Consider the following 19,619-nt stretch of genomic DNA (forward strand, 5'->3'; position numbering starts at 1 on the left):
CTGAGAAAAATAAATCGGAACATTTTCTTAATAGTGAAAGAATAGGAACTGTGGGGGAGCAAAGGGATTTAGGTGTCCATGTACACCAATCACTAACAGCTACTGCACAGGTACACAAGTCATCAAACGGCTAATGGAATGCTGGCCTTTACTTCAAGGGGGTTGAAATACAAAGGGGAGGAAGGGATGCTTCAGTTGTACAGAGCCTTGGTCACACCTTATCTGAAGTACTGCGTTCAGTTCTGGGAACCGCACTTCAGGAAAGATATATTGGCCTTGTAGGGGGTACAGCTCAGATTCACCAGAATGATACCAGGGCTTAATGGGTTAAATTACGAGGACAGGTTGCATAAACTTGGTTTGTATTACTTTGAGGTTAGAAGTTTGAGAGGTGATGTAATCGAGGTGTTTAAAATGTTAAAAGGATTCGATAGGGTAGATGCAGAGAAACTATTTCTGCTGATGGGGAAATCCAGAACTGTGGAGGCACCATTTTAAAATTAGAGCTGGGCCATTCAGGAGTGGCCTATTTGCCATGCCCCCCACCCCCTTGCTGTTCTGCTGTAACCATTTACACCTTCTCCGGACCCATCTTTTGTTTCTTTACTTTTGCCTTGCACCATCATCCCTTTTGCCATTTAAGCACTCCTGCTCTTCGCCCTATCACAGAACCTCCCCTTCGTTCTTTCCTTACCCCACCCCACCCCCTTTCCCTGACTCTGCACTTGCTTAAAACTATTAATCGCTAACATCTTCCAGTTCTGATGAAAGGTCATCAACCTGAAAAGTTGACGCTGATTCTCTCTCCACAGATGCTGCCTTGACCTGCTGAGTATTTCCTGCAATTCCTGTTTTCATTCAGGAACAAAATCAGGCTCAGAAACAGTGCCTTTGCCTTGAATCCATCAGGAGAGCTTTTTGTGCCTTTTTAATTATGAGTAATTTTTATATAACTGCATTCCTCCTAAAGATACTGGTCCTGAAATTCCATGGGTCTCTCACCTAATTTCCGGTGGAAAGAGCTGAACACTACCGTTCACACTGGGGATTCTGACGAGAGACTGGGAGAAGCTCTGTTGAATTTCAGAACAACTGTGTATTGCCATTATTTTTATTCTGTTGCATTTAAAGAATCTTCAAAAAGTAGAGATTTATGTATGAGTAAGATACGATGTCACTGAATAGGGCATGGAGCGTGGCACTGGGTCGATAATTGACTTAAAAATAGGAAAGCCTTTTAAGCTGGAAAAGAGACACATTAACAAATTTCCTGGCAATCACTCATAGGAACACTCGGATCTTGAACACAGTTGTGATGTTTAGCTGCTAACCTGGCCTGTGTATAAGCAAATCCTATAAACTGCTGACATCAATTACAGGGCAGTTGTAATTTCTCGTAACTTTAAGGCTCCTGGCCTATGACTGGCTTCCTTTTCTTTTTTAAAGATTTTTTAGCATCCGTAACAATGTGTGACACCTGGTTTTGACACCCTGGAGTGTAACGGAAATGCTAGGCTCAAGACTTTTTTATTAATATATATAATAGATCTCCTGTGGCTTTACTCATGGTGAGTCAGAGGTTACACTAATCCAAGGGAATTGGATACTGGGATGTGAAAGTGAGGCAGGGGTGGACATTTCCAATGAAAGAACTTGGACAGGATTTCTCAGAGACATGAAGTAAATGTTTTTAATTGGTTCCTGGAAAATAATAGGGTCCTAAATTCCAATTTTTTTTGGGAGGGTAGGGAGCAGAATTTAGGGCAAAGGTCCACTAGAGTTACACGCTTTCTAAATTACACGCCAAATTCCGGTATAATTGCCTGCATGCAGAAGATACACCTGCCCCAAAGTGGTGCGTTTATGCAAATGACAAAATAATGAGGGCAAAAGCTGCTGTTCCAGATGGTATACCACTATTTACACTAGAATTGCACCTGGCTTCAGTTAAGCCTGGAGAAAGGAGGGGTAAGTTACTAGTTACTTGTATGTTTTGTCAAACCAGGAAGTGGTTGAGCTTTCGGGCTTTGGATGTCCGCCAACATTTGTCTGAAAACCTTGACTGTACTGGTTGGAGAAAGGCTTTCTCAGCTGTGCTACTAAGAAAGGATTCTGCAAGCTGCCTTTCAACAGTTTTAGGCAGTCTTCCCACCCTTCTGTCATGAAGCCCTTAGCATGGGGTTCACTATGGGCATCCCCACAAACGCCCTTACAATGAAGTCAGAACAGCAGCAGGAGGAAGGGGAAATAACAGAGGCCCACAGGATGAGGCTAAACCAAAGCAGGGCCGGCCTTAGGGAAAATGGCGCTCTGGGCGAACTTGTACTTTGGCGCCCTTTCTTTGAGTTTAAGTATTTTTCCATCGGGTCTGCACCTCTCTTCATTGCAATCATTAACTGAGCCTTTTGTTTCCTGTTCTGCGCCCCTGATATCTTCTTGTTAGGTACTTGCGACATTTTATTTCCTTCCAGGTTTCACGAAATAACAACGAAACAATGAACCGCTAAGTTACAAGAAATATGTCACATCATGTGATTTGGGCAAAAAAAATTAAAATTTCAAAACGCTTTATCTCCTAAACGGAATGTGTCCACTTCAATTATTTTCATATACTTGCACTCCTCTTAACCAGCCCTTTCATTTGATATATAAAACCACATTATCCGAGATGAACATGTATTCTTAACCTTTACCCAAAAAATTTCTAGCTTGCAGATACATTTGCGCCTGAACTCTTTCATCAAAATTGTTATTTTTTATTTAGAATTTTTTCATTTAACACCCTCGACCATGGCGTCCTCCTGACCATGGCGCTCTGGGCGGCCTCCCACCCGTAAGGCAGGCCCTGCACTAAAGGGTAAGAAGATGTGCTAGGTGGTATCCTTCCCCGAGAGTCTACAGATCACACCCTTCCTTTCTTTTGTTGCATTAAAGGCACTATGCAATGCAAGTTGTTGTTGTTGATGTTTTAGGTTTGTTTAAGGAGGCAATGGTTCAGTGAGGAGACATAGAAGGAATTTTGGGGTGGAAATTTGTTTTGGTCTGTTTTTGGGCCTGAAATAGGTGGTGCGCTGGGAGCGCGCACCAGAAGCCAAAGGCCCGAGACTCATTGAAAATTGGGTCTCGGGCCTAATCACGTTGCCGGCGAGGTGTAGATGCCAATCAGACAGCCAGAGACAGATCGCCGGGTCCACAAGGACGAAGTTGGGTCGGCTGCCTCCCTGGCAACAGCCTTCAGGTGGGTTCTGGGAGGGGTAGAGAGGTGATCAGGAGGGAGAGGGCAATTGGGAGGAGCCTGAGCAAGGGCCAGCGACGTTCTTGGGGATTGCTGTGGAGCCTGCAGAAGCACTCCTGCTCCTCCTGGCTCCACATTCAGTTAAGTATTTTTTTTTAATTACCTTTTTGGTGGTGGCCTCCAGCGGTCTCTTTAAGAACCACTGGTTATTTCACATGTAGACATGGTTATCCTGAACACAGCAGGCCCAGCACCAACTGCGTTCAGAGCAGCCGAGTTTTGGGAAGAAGGCTTCAAACGGGGGTTAGGCCTCCTATTTACATATGCCAAGGGCCTAACTCTTGTTTCTTGGTCGCCTATATTGGAACCTTTACCAATATGGCGGGCAATGCACTTCCGGCACAGAATGCGTGTGTGTATGCCACCTCCTGTAAAATGGGTATGGTGTCAACAAATTTCTAGGCCTTTGTCTCCTGTTCAAAACTGACTTCCAACCATCCTCTCAAATACAAAGAGCACACTTACTTCAAAATACTGGACTACATATCAAAAAGTAGTTTTACTGTTCACATATATACTTACAGCAAGTGCTTGTTACCCCCCATGCTTACCCCTGGTGCGCTCTATGCTGTTCTTAAACCAATCCTAATGCTATGCTGAGGCTGCCCCTATGAGTGAGATTGCCAGTTCAGCGGCAATTTATGGACAGTTTTGAGCTTTTTGAACTACAACCAACAATAACTGGATTGAGACTGCTCAAGCTGATTGCATTTAGAACCCTTACATCAGAGAAAATAAACTGTCATCCCATCATCTGAGCTACATTAAGACCCAGGTCCCAGAGGTGAAAGGGCGTCATTCTGATCACTGCATCATCCAGTACATTAATACTGTTAAATCTTCTCATTTAGAAAAAACATAATATTTTGTGTTATTTTCTGGGGCATTTTCTCCCCTTTCTCTTTCCTCTCTCTACATCAAGAGAAAGTCTACCTGAAGCAATGTTGTCAAATACATCAGCCACTAGCCACATGTGGCTAATTGGGAATCCAAATGTGGCTTTTCTGATCAGTAAATAAACAATGAGTAATAGACACCGTCATTGGCATCTGATCTCAATACTCATATTTGCACATCGTATGCATGTGAACTTTAACCTTTTTGTGCGTTTGTTGGTAAAATGGTAAGACGAGAAGCAGGGTGTGTGTGTATTATTTGATTGTTGTGATTGCTTTACTTCCTTGGTTACTGAATGTTGATAGATGTTTGTTAAGTAAATATACACATGTAGAGTACATTTACCTGTATTGTGTGAGTGTGTGTAAGGCGTTTTCTGCTAAAAATTAGTGCACGTGGCTAAAAAGGTGACGCCGTATACACACCTGTGGCTAGTCAGTGATTGAACAACACTGACCAAAGAGAATAGGTTCCCAAGTAACTATCTGGTCTCTACTCCGTAACTAGCTGCTAGGAGGTGTGCAAGAGTTGCGTGCTGCGAATAACCCTCCAATTTTCTGTCCCCTCCCGATGGGGAAACACTTGGTCTGTGCTCAGTCCCTTCCAATGGCATGGATAAGTTCAGGACCTTATTATGGGGGGAACGGCCAGCACAAATCCATGCCCACCCACTGAAGCCCCAATTATCAAATGCATCTAAAAGTTGCATCCCTATAGGCAATAATTCAGTTAAATTACACAAAAGATTGCATCAGAATTTTCAGAACAAAAAGCCCTTTGGATCAGTACCTTGAAAAATTAAGAGAAATTGAAAGAATCCGTATGCTGAGTGGGAATTTTTTCTGCTACATAATATGGATTGGGTCAAAATTACCTATGTGAATTTGAAAGGTTTACAAATCTAAACAATTCAAAAGAAGCAACCAATTACTGGGCAGTGTATGGCAGTAAGTATGAAATGTGGCAATTAAAAATAGTTATGGTGTTCATTACATAGAATTTACAGCACAGAAATAGGCCATTCGGCCTAACCGTTCTATGCTGGAGCCTCCTCCCACTTTATTTACTTCATCCCACCCTATCAACATATCCTTCTATTGCTTTCTCCCTCATGTACTTATCTAGCTTTCCCTTAAATGCATTACTAATCATAGGTGTGTTGCAGTCCCTCCATCGCCTCACCCCTCCCTATCTCTGCAACCTCCTCCAGCCCTACAACCCTCCAAAAACTCTGTTCCTCCAACTCTAGCCTCTTGTCCATCCCCCACTCCCTTCACCTCACCATTGGGAGACGTGCCTCCAGCTGTCTAGGCCTTAAGCGCTGGCGCTCCCTCCCTAAACATCTCTACCTCTCGCTCTCCTCCTTTAAGATCCTCCTTAAAACCTACCTCTGACCATGCTATTGGTTGCCTGTCCTAATGTCTCCTTCTTTGGCTTGGTGTCAAATTTTGTCTGATTATGCTTCTGTGAAGCACCTTGGGACATTTTACTACGTTAAAGGGCCGATATAAATATAAGTTGTTATAGCTGTAGTACAGCACTTGATGTTTTATCATACTCTGGCCACTAGAAGTCAGTAGTAAAATATTTCTATGTTCTGCATACGTTCAAAGCATATTTTATGCCCATATTTTTATATTATTTAGTGCTTTTGTGACTATCCATTTTCCATTTGTAAGATCGCAAAGTCTGACTGCAAATTACCTTTTTTTAATCTTTGCTCTCAAGTACACAATATTTATCCCTGGATATTGTGATTTTGTTTTGTTTATTTTAGCTATACATAATGCATTCTCAGTTAAAGCCCACCACATGTTTATAATGGATGAAAATAGCCTAGTGGGAAATATAGTGCCTTGGATTCTCAAATAGTTTGAGTTAAGCTTGCATCCCAATTTGTTTATCACACTGTCCCTTCACCTCAGAGACTTGATTTCATATCCAGTCTGGACTGATGAAATGACGGTCTTCTCTGTCTGTTGGTTCTGAATTTGGACTGAATCAGCTCAGCATCTGGAGAGCATGGACCCAACAAATAAATTGGCATCACCCATCACAACCTGGCATTGAGTTGGCAATGTCGCTCAGAGAAGCAATAAGGATAGCTGGTGCGGGAAGAGAAAAAAAATCATACCAGTGAGGAAGGGGGTTTGTAAGGCACATTATCAGGGTAGAGTATGGGGGAACTTTACTTTGCTTTTAGCTGTGCTGTGCCTGATCTGGAAGTGTTTGAAACTACATGGAGAAAATGCAAAACTTGTTGCATTCCCCAGCTCTGACATCCTTCAAGTTGATAGTTCAAAAGCTCTCCAGAAAGTCTAAGTTTAAGAGACATATTTGAAGCCCAGTTTACAAGGACATTTCTACTTAAGCTTCTCATGGAGGTTGGATTCGCCCATCTTGATCAAGTGATCTTTGGAGGGGGAAATGGATAATTATCCTATAGTGTTGCTTCAGTGCCCCCTAGTGGCGCAAACAGGAAGTGGCATTCACAGTAACCATGGAGATGTGAGCGAACTGGACTTCCTGAATAAATGGAATACAGTGGTTGTGAGGGGCTAATTTGGGCAATAAGTAAACTAGGGGGAGAAAGTGTAAGAATAATTTATGGGTCAGAAAAGTGAACCCTCCAAAACAAGCACATTTCAGAGTCCCGTGCTGACTGATGTTCTGCTCCCACAGTGAATAATCCGACTAACATTTACATTTTCTGACCAGCATGAAATATGTCATCAGCGAGACAAATTCAGCCTGCTGAGATCATCGGCCAAAAGTTTCGGAGGGAAATTCCACCAAATTGTTAAGGGAAGTGAAAAAAAAGCAGCCCAAGCTTCAATGTAAACAAAAGCGTGAGGCAGTGTCAAAAAGTAACTTGGATCCTAAAGAAGGAAGCCAGCCAATTAATATATTATTCTAGGTTACCCTTCAAGAAACACTTTGTACCTAATGGAGTGGAGAGGCTGTTAATCAAGTCTGAGTCAGAAGGCTTGGCTGGGAACTAGAGTTACAAATTGGCCACTTTCACAATACGTTCAATTATTTTAAGAAGTGCAAGAAGAAGCTAAACTATTAACTAACCTAATCTATTTACCTCAAATGAATTGAGAAAATATGGCAAATCTGTTTCCGCCAGCTTCCTTGGCCTTTAGGACACCGCTGAAATAGAAATGTGCTCACAGCAACAATCCACTGAGAACTCTGCATTCCTCCAAATCTGGCCTCTTGTGCATCCCTGATTTCCTTCACCTCTCCATTGGCGGCCAGACCTTCAGCTGCCTAGGCCCTAAGTTCGTTCTCTACATCTCTCCGTCGCTCTACCTCTCTCTCTCTTCCTTTAAGGCCACTCCTTAAAACCTAACTCTTTGACTAAGCTTTTGGTCACCAGTCCGAATATCACCTTATGTGACTCGGTATCAAATTTTGCTCAACATTATGGGAGTCATGTGTGCTTCTATGCCCCACCCCTCTAGGGCAGTGTTTTCCAACAGAAATCACTGACTAGCCAAAACCTAAGAGTTTATTTTCCAGCAGCAAGCAATGGTGGAGGAAGCAGCAGCTGGGCCACTTTCTTTCTGGACACTTTCTGTCTGCCTTCCTTGGACTTTTTGAATTTGGTTGCAAATTTAAATTCAAAATATCAGCAAAAGTAAGAAAGGCAGAGCACTGAGTCATGCATGGAGTAGTGTGGGCTATATTTGGGGCTCTCCACTGGAATTACCTTAAGCTTTGCTGTCATAAAGCTTCCTGGTGTAACTTTCACTTGGCACCAAAAACACTTTTTCCCAGTAAAAATATGGACTGCAGGTCAGTGGGAAAGCCTGATATCCTGAGCTAGATGTATTTATGAAGCAGCATGCTTTGGGTTCCAGGCTGGACCCTTACATCCAGGTCATCAATAGTAGATTCCTGCTAAGCTTAATGATATAAATGAACTATCTACCTTAATTGAGAACTGTCTTGAACAGAGTCAAAGAAGGACTGATTTATGGAGATTGGATCAAATTTATCGCTAAACAATTAGCTTCACAGGATGTAGAGCCTGAGACAACCTGAGTAAAGAGGGCTTCTTTCCTTGTTTGATCGCCAAGAGAATGTCATGGGACAACAGGCCTGACTAATACCAAAGTAAACTGACTTAAATTCTCCCACACTGTTCTGGAAGTCCACATGGGTGTTAGGAGAAAAAAATCCAGGAAATGTGTGGGATGCATTAAATTCAGGATGGGACTTTTGCATGTAGCAAGTTTCTCAGAGATGTGTAGAGCAGTTGGAAACAGTATGATTGTTACAATATGTGACAATGGCCCAGGGGTTTAGGGGTCTAAGGTTGTTCCTCCTCCTCTTCCTCTGAGGATTCAAGGTTCATCTCGTCCTAAAAGTTGAGGTCATAAAATCCACTGGGTGCAGCTAACTCACAGAGAACTAACGGGCCAGTAGTTTTAGTTGAAGTAAATGACTAGCTAGTTACATCAATTGGTGTCAGTGGAGATTCTGTGCCTTAGCAAGGCTTGATATATGTGAAACAACATCTTGCATGCCAAGGAAATGGAATTAAAGCCTTCTTTTAAGTAGCTTTGCCAACAAGGCTCTTTCTGCCAATAACTTTTGCTGGCACTTGCAGGAGTGATATGGACGTGAGGAATTGCTGACTAAGGTTGACTTGACTAATGCCGTTCCTGTTCATGGGTATAGGAGTCATTGACCTTGGAATCAGCCTTGATAAGAAACAGTACTTTGGCTGCTGTCAAATTATCTGAAGTTGCACAAGAACCTGCTGACAGTGATGCTGATGGCAAGGCTTTCATTGGTGGTGCCTCATTCAAAGCTTTTGATACATTTTAATCTTTGTTCCAGTTTCGAACGCATCAAAGTAATTGTAGAACCATGAGGCTGAGCAGTTTTCAATTGGGTTATCAAATCAAATCAAATCAAAATCAAATCAACTTTTATTGTCATTGTTAGTGCACAAGTGCATTACAACGAAATGTAGGCTTGCGGCTCCCGAGAGTGTACATTTAGATTAAGACATTTAAACATTCAACATACATTTGGCTTGTAATACTTTAACATAAACATAACCATAATAAAGTGCATTGGCAGATGTGCAGGCTTTAGAGTTTATTTGTGCAGTTCAGTAGGATGACAGCCCTGGGAAAGAAGCTGTTCCTAAATCTGGTCGTACGGGTGCGAATGCATCTGTAGCGTCTCCCAGATGGCAGGAGGGCGAACAGACTGTGGCTGGGGTGGGTAGGGTCTTTGATGATGGACCGTGACCTCCGTAAACAGCGTTTCTGGTATATGTGCTCTATGGTCGGTAGCCGGGTGCCGGTAATGCGTTGGGCAGTTTTGACTACCCGCTGCAGGGCTTTCCGGTCATAGTAGCTACAGCTGCCATACCATACTGTGATACAGTTTGTCAGGATCTCAAGAGTGATCCACAAAGTTAGAATTGGTTGAGTCCCGTAATTCTTTTGGGTCAGAAGGCCGAGAGCAGGTCATAAGATCCACTGGGTTCAATGACTCATACAGAACCAATGGGCCATCAGTTCCGGTTGATGCAACTTCAGGTAGTTTGGCGACAGTAAAAGTAGTGATCCTTATAAAGGCTTATCCCACGGTAGAATTAATCAGCGACTCCTATAGCTGTCAACAAATTAACCTTGGTCACCAAATCCTCATGTCAACATCACCCCTGAAAGTGCCAGGAAAGTCATTGGTTGAGGAGTCCCATTTACCGTTCTTCTGTATGGAAACTGTTGCTTCATGTAGCTTGAGCCTAAATTCAATTCTATTTATGATTGGAAGCTGGAAATGTGCTTCTTGGAAAGGGACCAAAATTCAAGGTTCCTTGGCTGGAGCACTAAAGGACAGCATCTGGTCCAGAGGATCTCCTTTCAGCAAATCAGATATACGTAGCAAGGCTTGCTGCTGAGTTTGAAAGAAATTGCACGATTCTGAAAAGAATGGAACATCAGTAGACAATGCAGACAAGGGTCACTGGGAAGGATCCATGCAAACTTCTGTATAACTTGAAGCTGGTATCAACTAAACAAAGATCGAGTCAACACCAACAACAACTTGCATTTATATAGCTCCTTTAATGTAGCAAAACTTCCCAAGGTGCTTGACAGGAGCGTAATCATAAAATCATAGAATCATTAATAGTACAGTACAGAAGGAGGCCATTCGGCCCATCGAGTCTGTGCCGGCTCTTTCGAAGAGCGATCCAGTTAGTCCCACTCCCCCACTCTTTCCCCATATCCCTGCTATTTTTTCTCCTTCAAATATTTATCCAATTCCCTTTTTGAAGGCTACTATTGAATCTGTATCCATCACCCCATCAGGCAGTGCATTCCAAATCCTAACCACTCGTGTAAAACGATTTTTCCTCATGTCTGGTTCTTTTACCAATCACCTTAAATCTGTGCCCTTTGGTTATCGACCCTTCAGCCATTGGAAACAGTTTCTCTTTATTTACTCTATCTAAATCCTTCATGATTTTAAACACCTCTATCAAATCTCCTCTTAGCCTTCTCTGCTCTAAGGAAGACAACCCCAGCTTCTCCAGTCTCTCCACATGACTGTAATCCCTCATCCCTGGAACCATTCTAGTAAATCTCTCTGTACCCTCTCCAAAGCCTTCATGTCCTTCCTAAAGTGTGGTGCCCAGAAATGGACACAATACTCCAGCTGGGGCCGAACTAGAGTTTTATTTGGTTTAGCGTAACTTCCTGGCTTTTGTACTCTATGCCTCTATCTATAAAGCCCAGGATTCCATATGCTTTAACTGCTATATTAACCTGTAATGAAACAAAAATCGACACCAAGCCAAAAAAAGAGACATTAGCTCAGGTGACCAAACACTTGGTCGAAGAGGTAGGTTTTAAGGAGTGTATTAAAGGAGGAGAGGCGGAGAGGCAAAGATGTTTTGGGAGGATATTCCAGAGCTTGGGACGTAGATGGCTGAGGCACGTTCACCAATGGTGGGGCAAAAAAAGTGGGAGATGCACAAGAGGCCAGAGTTGGAAGGAACGTAGCGCTCTAGGAGGGTTGTAGAGCTGGAGGAGGTTACAGATATAGGGAGGCTCAAGGCCATGAAGGGATTTGAAAACGAGGATGAGAATGTTATAATTAAGGCGTTGAGGGACCAGGAGCCAATGTAGGTCAACTGGATGAACATCTACTTGAGGTGCTGAAGGCACCAGTACTAAATGTAAATATAAGAAAATACAGCTGGACAGATTTGGGGCATCACTAATATTTCAAATTGGAAGTTGCAGAATAAATCAAGAAAACAGAACAAAACAAGAAATGAAAATGGCCAAAACACAAAGAAAAGGATAAAGATAAACTGGAGAAACAACCCACATTTGTAAAACACCTTTTATGTAATGACACATCCCAAAATGCTTTATGGGGGAGCGGTGGACACTAGAAGTAGGAGTGAAGTTATGGGACAGTCTAAGACACAAGTTTTGAAGATGGGGAGAGAGGTAGCAAAGAGGTTTTAAGAACAGAATGCTAGAGTGCAGGGCTGTGGTGGCTAAACATTTGGCCTTCAATGGTGGAAAGGAAGGAGGGGGTGCGCAGTTAGAAGAGAGGAGGGTAAGTGCTAGAACATTAGGCTGGAGAATATTGCAGAGGTAGATTGGAACTAAGTGGGGGAGCATTTGAAGACAAGGACGAGAATTTTGACGTCAATATGCACAGGGGTGGTTGATGTGCAGTAATTTGTGCAGGATAGGATGCAGGTTCGATGAGTTGGCGTTTATGTAAAGTGGAGCTGAGAGGCCATCAGTGGGAACATTGGAGACATGAGCCTTGAGGTGTGGATGAGGGTTTCAGTGGTGCTGGAGGCTGAGGTAATGGTGCGAGGGCTGGAAAAGAAGCTATTTCTGGAGATGCTCTATATGATTGTATAGGTAAGAGTAGAACCAAGTGAGGGCAGTCCCATCAAGCTGGTGAACTAGCAAGAAGTGCAGAGGAGTCATAAAAAACAATTTAAAAAATCAAAATTGTTTATTTAAATTTTTTTTAATTAGCATACCCTCAAGCAGGCAATTCCCTCTACTTCTGGGTTCCAGGACAAGGGCAAATACGATACCTAACCAGTTTTATCTTGTGAATGTAGAACACAGTGCTAGTCTGGATCACAACAGTTAGTTTGCTTCTGTGATAGAGAGTCATAAGTTGAAACCCACTCCAGAATTTGAGGACATCATCTGGGCTGACACTTCAGTGTTACATTGTCGGAGCTGCTGTCTTTTGGATGAGACCTCAAACCGAGGCCCCGTTTGCCTGTTTAGCCGAATGTAAAAGATCCCATGGCAATATTCCACAAAGAGCAGCGGAGTATTCCAGTTCAACATTGCTCCCTCAACCAATATTACCAGAAGCATAATCTCCTTTGCTGTTTGTGGAGCCTTGCTGTGTGCAAATTGGCTCTTGCCCTTCTCTGCATTACTGCGACTGCACTTCAAAACCAATATATTTCTCGGGGACATGGCTGTCCCTGACAAGGCTGGCATATAGAAACATAGAAGATAGGAGCAGGAGTAGGCCATTCGGCCCCTCGAACCTGCTCCGCCATTCAATGAGATCACGGCTGATCATCCAAATTCAGTACCCTGTCCCTGCCTTCTTCCCATATCCCTTGATCTCTTTAGCCTTAAGAAATATATCTAACTCCTTCTTGAATATATTTAACGAATTGGCCTCAACTGCCTTCTGTGGTAGAGAATTCCACAGGTTCACCACTCTCTGGGTGAAGAAATTCCTCCTCATCGCTGTCCTAAATGGCTTACCCCTTATCCTTAGACTGTGACCCCTGGTTCTGGACTCCCCAGCCATCAGGAACATCCTTCCTGCATCTAGTCTGTCTAGTCCTGTTAGAATTTTATAAGTTTCAATGAGATCCCCTCTCATTCTTCTAAACTCCAGCGAGTATAATCCCAATCGACCCAATCGCTCCTCATACGTCATTCCTGCCATCCCAGGTATCAGTCTGGTGAACCTTCGCTGCACTCCCTCCATGGCAAGAACATCCTTCCTCAGATAAGGCGACCAAAACTGCACACAATACTCAAGGTGTGGTCTCACCAAGGCCCTGTACAACTGCAGCAAGACATCCTTGTTCCTGTACTCGAACCCTCTCGCTACGAAGGCCAACATACCATTTGCCTTCGTAACCGTCTGCTGCACCTGCATGCTTACCTTCAGCGACTGGTGCACAAGGACACCCAGGTCTCGTTGCACTTCCCCCTTCTCCCAATCTATTGCCGTTCAGATAATAATCTGCCTTCCTGTTTTTGCCACCAAAGTGGATAACCTCACATTTATCCACATTATACTGCATCTGGCGTGCATCTGCCCAATCACCCAACCTGTCCAAATCATACTGGAGTTTCTCGGCATCCTACTCACAGCACACACGCCCACCCAGCTTTGTGTCGTCTGCAAACTTGGAGATATTACATCTAGTTCCCTCGTCTAGATCATTAATATATATTGTGAATAGCTGGGGTCCTAGGACCGATCCCTGTACCCCACTAGTCACTGCCTGCCACTCAGAAAAAGACCCGTTTATTCCAACTCTTTGCTTCCTGTCGGCCAACCAGTTCTCTATCCAAGTCAGTACCTTGCCCCCAATCCCATGTGCCTTAACTTTACATGCTAATCTCTTATGCGGGACCTTATCGAAAGCCTTCTGAAAGTCCAAATACACCACATCCACTGGTTCTCCCTTATCTATTCTACCAGTTACATCCTCAAAAAATTCCAGTAGATTAGTCAAGCACGATTTACCTTTTGTAAATCCGTGTTGACTTTGTCCGATCCTGTCACTGTTTTCCAAGTGCTCTGCTATTACATCTTTTATAATGGACTCTAGCATTTTCCCCACTACCGATGTCAGGCTATAATTCCCGTTTTCTCTTTACCACCTTTTTTGAATAGTGGGGTAACATTAGCTACCCTCCAATCCATGGGAACTGTTCCAGAGTCTATAGTATTTTGGAAGATGACCAGCAATGCATCTACTATTTCTAGGGCCACTTCCTTGAGTACCCTAGGATGTAGATTATCAGGCCCTGGGGATTTATCGGCCTTCAATCCCGTCAATTTCCCTAACACCATTTCCCTACAAATACTGATTTCTTTCAGTTCCTCCCTCTCATTAGACCCTATGTTCCCTGACATCTCTGGGAGGTTATTTGTGTCCTCCTTTGTGAAGACAGAACCAAAGTATGTATTTAATTGGCTGCCATTTCTTTGTTCCCCATTATAAATTCCCCTGATTCTGACTGCAAGGGACCTATGCTTGACTTCACCAATCTTTTTTTCTTCACATATCTATAGAAGCTTTTACAGTCAGTTTTTATGTTCCCTGCAAGCTTACTCTCATACTCTATTTTCCCCCTCTTAATTAATCCCTTTGTCCTCCTTTGTTGAATCCTAAACTGCTCCCAATCCTCAGGTTTGCTGCTTTTTCTGGCCAATTTATATGTCCTCTCCTTGGATCTTATGCTATCCCTAATTTCCCTGGTTAGCCACGGTTGATTCACCTTTTTTGTTTTATTTTTATGCCAAACAGGGATGAACAAATTCTGTAGTTCATCCATGCGATCTTTAAATGTTTGCCATTGCCTATCCACCGTCAACCCTTTGAGTAACATTCCCCAATTAATCCTACCCAACTCGCGCCTCATACCATCGTAGTTTCCTTTATTTAAATTCAGGACCCTAGTCTCTGAGTCAAATACTTCACGCTCCATCTTAACGAAGAATTCTATCATATTATGATCGCTACGCCCCAAGGGGCCTCGCACAACAAGATTGTTAATTATTCCTTTCTCATTACATAATACCCAGTCTAAGATGGCCTGATCTCTAGTTGGTTCCTCGACATATTGGTCCAGGAAACCATCCCGTATACACTTCAGGAATTCCTCCTCCACAGTATTGTTACTAATTTGGTTAGCCCAATCTATATGTAGATTAAAGTCACCCATGATAACTGCTGTGCCCTTATTGCACGCGCCTCTAACCTCTGCATTACTGTTTGGGGGTCTGTATACAACTCCCACTAATGTTTTCAGTCCCTTGGTATTTCTCAGCTCTACCCATACAGATTCTACATCATCAGAGCTAATATCCTTCCTTACAATTGTGTTAATCTCTTTAACCAGCATTGCTACCCCACCTCCTTTTCCTTTTTGCCTGTCTTTCCTGAATATTGAATACCCCTGGATGTTGAGTTCCCAACCCTGGTCACCCTGGAGCCATGTTTCCGTAATCCCAATCATATCATATCCGTTTACATCTATTTGCGCAGCTAATTCATCCACCTTATTATGAATGCTCCTCGCATTAAGACCCAAAGCCTTCAGGCTTGTTTTTTTAACACTCTTAGATCTTTTAGAATTATTATTTACTGTGGCCATGTTTGATTTAAACCCTTGATTACTCTGACTGCCACTTTTGCTTTTCTCCTTCCTGTCTTTTGCCTCTATCCTTGTTTCCCTTTCCTCTGTCTCCCTGCACAGGTTCCCAACCCCCTGCCATTTTAGTTTAAACCCTCCCCCACAGCACTAGCAAACACTCCCCCTAGGACATCGGTCCCAGTTCTGCCCAGGTGCAAACCATCCGTTTTGTACTGGTCCCACCTCCCCCAGAACCGTTCCAATGTCCCAGGAATTTGAATCCCTCCCCCTTGCACCATTCCTCTAGCCACGTATTCATCTGAAATATCCTTCTATTTCTACTCTGACTAGCACGTGGAACTGGTAGCAATCCTGAGATTACTACCTTTGAGGTCCTACTTTTTAATTTACCTCCTAACTCCCTATATTCAGCTTTTAGGACCTCATCCCAGTTTTTACCTATATCGTTGGTACCTATATGCACCACGACAACTGGCTGTTCAACTCCCCTTCCAAAATGCTCTGTAGCCGCTCCGAGACATCCTTGACCCTTGCACCAGGGAGGCAACACACCATCCTGGAGTCTCGTTTGCGGTTGCAGAAACGCCTATCTATTCCCCTTACAATAGAATCCACTATCACTATAGCTCTCCCATTCTTTTTCCTCCTGTCCTGTGCAGCAGAACCACCCACGGTGCCAGGAAGTTGGCTGCTGCTGCCTTCCTCTGATAAGCCATCTCCCTGTGCCTACTACTCTGCCTGGTGGTCACCCATTCTCTTCCTGCCTGTGCAGCCTTTACCTGCGGTGTGACCAACTCCCTAAACGTGCTATCCACGACGTCCTCAGCATCGCGAATGCTCCAATATGCATCCATTCGCAGCTCCAGCGCCGCAATGCGGTCTGCCAGTAGCTGCAGCTGGATACACTTCCTGCATACATGGTATTGCCCAACCCTCCTTGCCCTTGAGCAGCTGGTGGTGGGCTGCCTTCTTGAACCGCTGCAGTCAGTGAGGTGAAGGTGCGTACACTGCTGTTGGGGAGGGAGTTCCAGGATTTTGACCCAGTGACATTTGTGAAGTGCTTTTAGGTGCCCTGAGGCTAACTGCTTGTATAATCGCTTCTTCGCGCCACTCCGATCTCGATCCCGCTCCAGTGTCCAGGCTCGTGCGCGTGCAGGGGAGGGGGGGCCTGCCGTCGGCGGAGGGGCGTTGCGCGCGCGCGCCCGTCCCACCGTGTGGGTGATGTCAGTGGGAAGAGCGTGCACGCGCCCCGGGAGTGTGGCAAGCGCGACGTCAGCGGGGTGCGTGATGTCAGCAGCCATGCGTGCGTCCGGGCCGGGGAGTGCGTGCGTGGACAGTGTGACGTCTGCGGATTGAGTGTTGAGTGTCGGGAAGATGGCGGCGTCGGTGTTGTGCTGTCTGAGGTGGTGTGGAGATGGAGGCTCTGGGCATATTCAGCTCAAGGAAATGCCCGCCGTCCAGTTAGACACACAGCACATGGGTGAGTCGGCGAGCGGCCGGATTTAATAATTAGCCTTAATGTTAACGTCGGTTCCTCGTCTCATTTAATTCCTTACATTTAATGTTAGTCCGACACCAAAATATAACAGGGCAGATTAGAAGGACTGGACTGGCGGCCGAGCGCCACTCTGGATGAGTGCCAGTCACTTATTTTGCTTTAACATTCGGACCCATCTAAAATTAAACCCAACTCCACCTCTTTAAATAGGTTAGCACTCCGTCACTCTAGCTAATTGCCCCTGACGCAGATCATAGAGTCATAGAGTTTTACAGCACAGAAAGAGGCCCTTCGGCCCATCGTGTCTGCGCCGCCCAGATGTGATGTATAACATGTCCTCAGATTGTGAGCTGATTTCACAGCACACTGGTGTCATTTATTGGATACTTCTAATTGTTAATCGGGAGCTCCTGTTAGTGACAACGCATTACCAATAGTGGTTTCTAAAAAAACCACTACCAATAGTGGTTCCAGTCCTACTCGGGTCCCCTCCCTCACCTCTTTTTCCGATACATTGATGACTGTATCGGTGCCGTTTCCTGCTCTCGTCCAGAACTTGACAATTTCATTCACTTTGCCTCCAATTTCCACCCTTCCCTCACCTTCACATGGTCCATCTCTGACTCTTCCCTTCCCTTCCTCGACTTCTCCGTCTCCATCTCTGGGGATAGGTTATCGACCAATATTCACTACAAGCCCACTGACTCCCACAGATACCTGGACTACACTTCCTCCCACCCCGCTTCCTGTAAGGACTCTATTCCAGTCTCCCAGTTTCTCCGTCTCCGCCGTATGTGCTCCGACGATGCCACCTTCCACACCAGTGCTTCAGACATGTCTTCCTTTTTCCGCAACCGAGGATTCCCCTCTACCGTGGTTGACACTGCCCTCGACCGTGTCAGTTCTATCTCCTGCACTTCTGCCCTCACCCCTGCCCCTCCCTCCCGGAACCACGATAGGGTTCCCCTTGTCCTCACCTTTCACCCCACCAGCCTCCACATTCAACGGATCATCCTCCGGCATTTCCGCTACCTCCAAAGTGATCCCACCACCAAACGTATCTTCCCCTCCCCTCCCCTTTCAGCATTCCGCAGGGACCGCTCCCTCCGAGACACCCTAGTCCACTCCTCTATCACCCCAAACAGCCCTTCCCCTTCGCCTGGCACCTTCCCGTGCAAGCGGAGGAGATGTAACACCTCCCCCCTTCCCACTGTCCAGGGCCCCAAACACCCCTTCCAGGTGAAACAGTGATTTACTTGTACTTCTCGCAATCTAGTATACTGTACTCGCTGCTCACGATGCGGTCTCCTCTACATTGGGGAGACCAAACGCAGATTGGGTGACCGCTTTGCGGAACACCTCCGTTCAGTCCGTAAGGGTGACCCCGAGCTTCCGGTCGCCTGTCATTTTAATTCACCGCTCCATTCCCGCTCGGACCTCACCGTCCTTGGCCTCTTGTATTGTTCCACGGAAGCTCAACGTAAACTTGAGGAACAGCACCTCATCTTCCGATTAGGCACTTTACAGCCTTCCGGACTCAATATCGAGTTCAACAATTTCAGATCATAACCTCGGCCCCTATTTCATTTTTTCTTGTAATTTTTCCACTCCTTCCCCCGCCCCCCCCCCCCCTTTCCTTTTGTTTCTCTCTCACACCTGGCAGCTATCTCTTGCCCTGCCAGTACACTTTACACCTAATCTCAGCCTATTACCATCTCGTCTAGCTTCTAATACCTTTTATTGTCTCTTTTTTACTACTTTTGTTTCTTTTATTCTTTTGTCTGATCGCAGCCCTGCCTCCGATCTATCTTTTCTTTCCAGTTTTGAAGAAGGGTTCGACCCGAAACGTCAACTCAAATTTCTGTCCACGGATGTTGCCTGACCTGCTGAGTTTTTCCAGCATTTTCTGTTGTTATAGTGGTTTCTAACCCTAGCGTCAACCCGCAACCCTAATAGTAATACCTAATTCTGATCACTGACCCCAAGCCCCTAACTTGAATCACTGACCCTAACGCTAATCCCAAAACCTAAATTACCAGTGTCAATTGGGCAATGCAGGGCCAGCTACAGAGGCAAAAGTCATCATGCCATTGGGTGGTGCCACACCCATTGTGAAACTAGACGGAGTCGATGGGCATTCTGGGATCAGCCAGTGTTGTTCAGCATCATAATCATAATCATTCTGGCATCACATGGTTGATAGACACTGTGGCATCAGATGGTGTCAGTAGGCATTGTGGCATCAGACACTGTTAGTGGGCATTGTGGCATCAGACACTGTCAATGGGCATTGTGGCATCAGACACTGTCAGTGGGCATTGTGGCATCAGACACTGTCAATGGGCATTGTGGCATCAGACACTGTCAATGGGCATTGTGGCATCAGACACTGTCAATGGGCATTGTGGCATCAGACACTCAGTGGGCATTGTGGCATCAGACACTGTCAATGGGCATTGGCATCAGACACTGTCAATGGGCATTGTGG

General features: G+C 44.8%; 1 protein-coding gene across 1 annotated transcript in view; it reads left to right on the top strand.

The window, feature by feature from the left end:
* Window positions 1-16,878: 16,878 nt before the first annotated feature.
* LOC147107403 (SPRY domain-containing protein 7) overlaps window positions 16,879-19,619 on the top strand; it is a 53,655-nt gene continuing 50,914 nt past the window's right edge. The window contains exon 1 of the mRNA XM_086006412.1: window positions 16,879-17,113. Coding sequence (XP_085862538.1) covers window positions 17,008-17,113 — 106 coding nt within the window. The 5' untranslated portion in view covers window positions 16,879-17,007. The remainder of the gene's footprint in view (window positions 17,114-19,619) is intronic.

The sequence above is a fragment of the Somniosus microcephalus genome, chromosome 14 (genome assembly GCF_052327205.1).
Source record: "Somniosus microcephalus isolate GS21.2 chromosome 14, FLI_Smic_1.0, whole genome shotgun sequence".
Classification (NCBI taxonomy): domain Eukaryota; kingdom Metazoa; phylum Chordata; class Chondrichthyes; order Squaliformes; family Somniosidae; genus Somniosus; species Somniosus microcephalus.